The sequence below is a fragment of the Perca fluviatilis genome, chromosome 16 (assembly GCF_010015445.1).
Source record: "Perca fluviatilis chromosome 16, GENO_Pfluv_1.0, whole genome shotgun sequence".
NCBI classification, from domain to species: domain Eukaryota; kingdom Metazoa; phylum Chordata; class Actinopteri; order Perciformes; family Percidae; genus Perca; species Perca fluviatilis.
The window spans coordinates 22,083,647-22,085,836 of NC_053127.1; the positions used below are offsets into that span (position 1 = coordinate 22,083,647).

A 2,190-nucleotide genomic window follows, 5' to 3' on the forward strand; every position below is an offset into this window, starting at 1 on the left:
TACAGACACAAATAACTTGTACACATACATACCTAGGCTGCTTAATGTCTAGGACAAAACGTATATATAATACATATACTGGCTTTCCGAATGTGACAGGAACGTTTTCTCTCGCAAATTTAAGCTGTGCTCTATGATAAAATGAGAGTGATGATAAAAGGGAGAATGGGCAGTGCCGCCTCTTGCGGCGTGGGTGGGGCTGACAAGAATAGACTACATTATGCAGTTCATTTAGTTAACAAGTGAAATAATGGGGAAGCGTGCAGTGGGAATGCCGAGAGAAAGGCACAAAACCCTATTGAGAGCTCTTGGCCGCTTACAGCGTAACCGTCACATGGCCGAACCGAGTCCACGGCGGCTATTTAAGGAGCGGCGCTGCGCCTTCAGCACCACTTCGCTGTCCACCGTCCCGACGAGAGCACGCTGACACAACCACGCACCGGCTTCAACTTCAACCACACTGTCGAGCAACACGTTTGCAAATATGCCGAGGTCTTTTCTCGTGGATTCCTTGATTTTAAGGGAGGCCAACGACAAAGGGAACGAGAACAACCCACCTTTATTCCCGTACGCCGTGCACTCGCCGCACCACCCGCACGGGCTGCCGGGCTCCTGCCACTCAAGGAAAGCCGGGCTGCTGTGCTTCTGTCCGCTGTGCATGACCGCGTCCCAGCTCCACCCGTCACCACCGAGCCTGCCGCTCCTCAAGGCGTCTTTTTCTCCCTTCAGCTCACAGTACTGTCACTCAGCTCTGTCGAGGCAACACTCTTCATCCAACAGCCTCAGCCACGGACCGGGGATATACCAAGCTGCGTACTCAGTCCCAGACCCGCGACAGTTCCACTGCATCTCCATCGGTGAGTAAAGGCTCATATATAACGTTTGATCGAATTAACCAAGGCACATTTCACGTGTTTTCATGATTTCGCTGTAGCTGACAATCTCTATTTACTTTTCACAGAAAACAGCAACAGCAAACTTCAGAGCAGCAAGCGCATGCGCACGGCCTTCACCAGCACACAACTTTTGGAGCTGGAGCGAGAGTTCACCTCCAACATGTACCTCTCCAGACTGAGGCGCATCGAGATCGCCACATACCTGAACTTGTCCGAGAAACAGGTGAAAATCTGGTTCCAGAACCGCAGAGTGAAGCACAAAAAGGAGGGCAAGAGCAGCGGCCAAAGGACTGGATCACATAACTGCAAATGCTCGTCCCTGTCAACCGCGAGATGCTCGGAGGAAGAGGAGGATGACATTCCGATTTCTCCCTCCTCGTCCGAAAAGGAGGACGTGGACCTGTCCGTCTCCCCATGAACTCTCCCACTGCCTCCACTCTGAAATATTTTGGTCCTTATGATTTTGAATACAGCCAAAAAAAGACTGTTCCACTTGTGTTCAGTTGCCTGTACATAGAAAGAGAATATTTAATCAGGGGATTGCCCTGAATTATTGTATAGCTGTATACATGTTGTACGTTTTGTATGTAGTTTTTTTCTGAAAACGATCCATTTGTTGTTGCCAATCCGATGAGTATGGGTGGCATATTTGTAAAGGCAATCCCAAAAAAAACAATAGCAACATTGTTTATTAGTAATTTGGGGGAGACAGAATTTTGTATACATGGTGACTACTGGTTAGATTCATTCTATGTGGATGGAACTGTGACTTCAAATATGAAAAGCTGGAGGGAAATTCCCACAATGTCACATTGCTGAGATCACTCTGAAATTATATCTTCAGTGTAATTGAAAAAAATATTTATTTATTTAAAAATGTTGATACTTAAATAAAAATATTTCTGAGCGACAGACTACGTTGTGGTGTGAGTTAAATACTTTGGTCTTTGCGCACAACTGAGTGCGCACAGAGGCGCACGTAAACTCAAGGTTAATATCATCAGTTTGGACATTATATATACAGTATATATTTAACATGCTGTGAGAAGACAGGATCAGATCCTGTAAAATACTGTGTGATAGTCTTTGGTCAAAATAGTAACATGAATTACATCTCCACACATTTAAACTCTCCCTGGCTGCGCTGTATGTGGCAACATGGGCAGTGCGTTTTTTCAAACGTAAGACTCATTTTCTTTGCAATTAAAATTATTATTATTCATCTTTTACATGGAGGTACAGGTGCTTTGCATCAGGGGTGTTTGGTGTATGAGAAGAAGACTAAAAACCTATT

General features: G+C 45.4%; 1 protein-coding gene across 1 annotated transcript; it reads left to right on the forward strand.

The window, feature by feature from the left end:
• The first annotated feature begins 321 nt into the window (after window positions 1-321).
• gsx1 (GS homeobox 1) lies at window positions 322-1,811 on the forward strand. The gene is made up of 2 exons (XM_039777949.1): window positions 322-857; window positions 962-1,811. The coding sequence occupies exons 1-2, from the start codon at window positions 485-487 to the stop codon at window positions 1,312-1,314; spliced, it is 726 nt and encodes a 241-aa protein (XP_039633883.1). The 5' UTR covers window positions 322-484; the 3' UTR covers window positions 1,315-1,811.
• The last annotated feature ends 379 nt before the right edge of the window (window positions 1,812-2,190 follow it).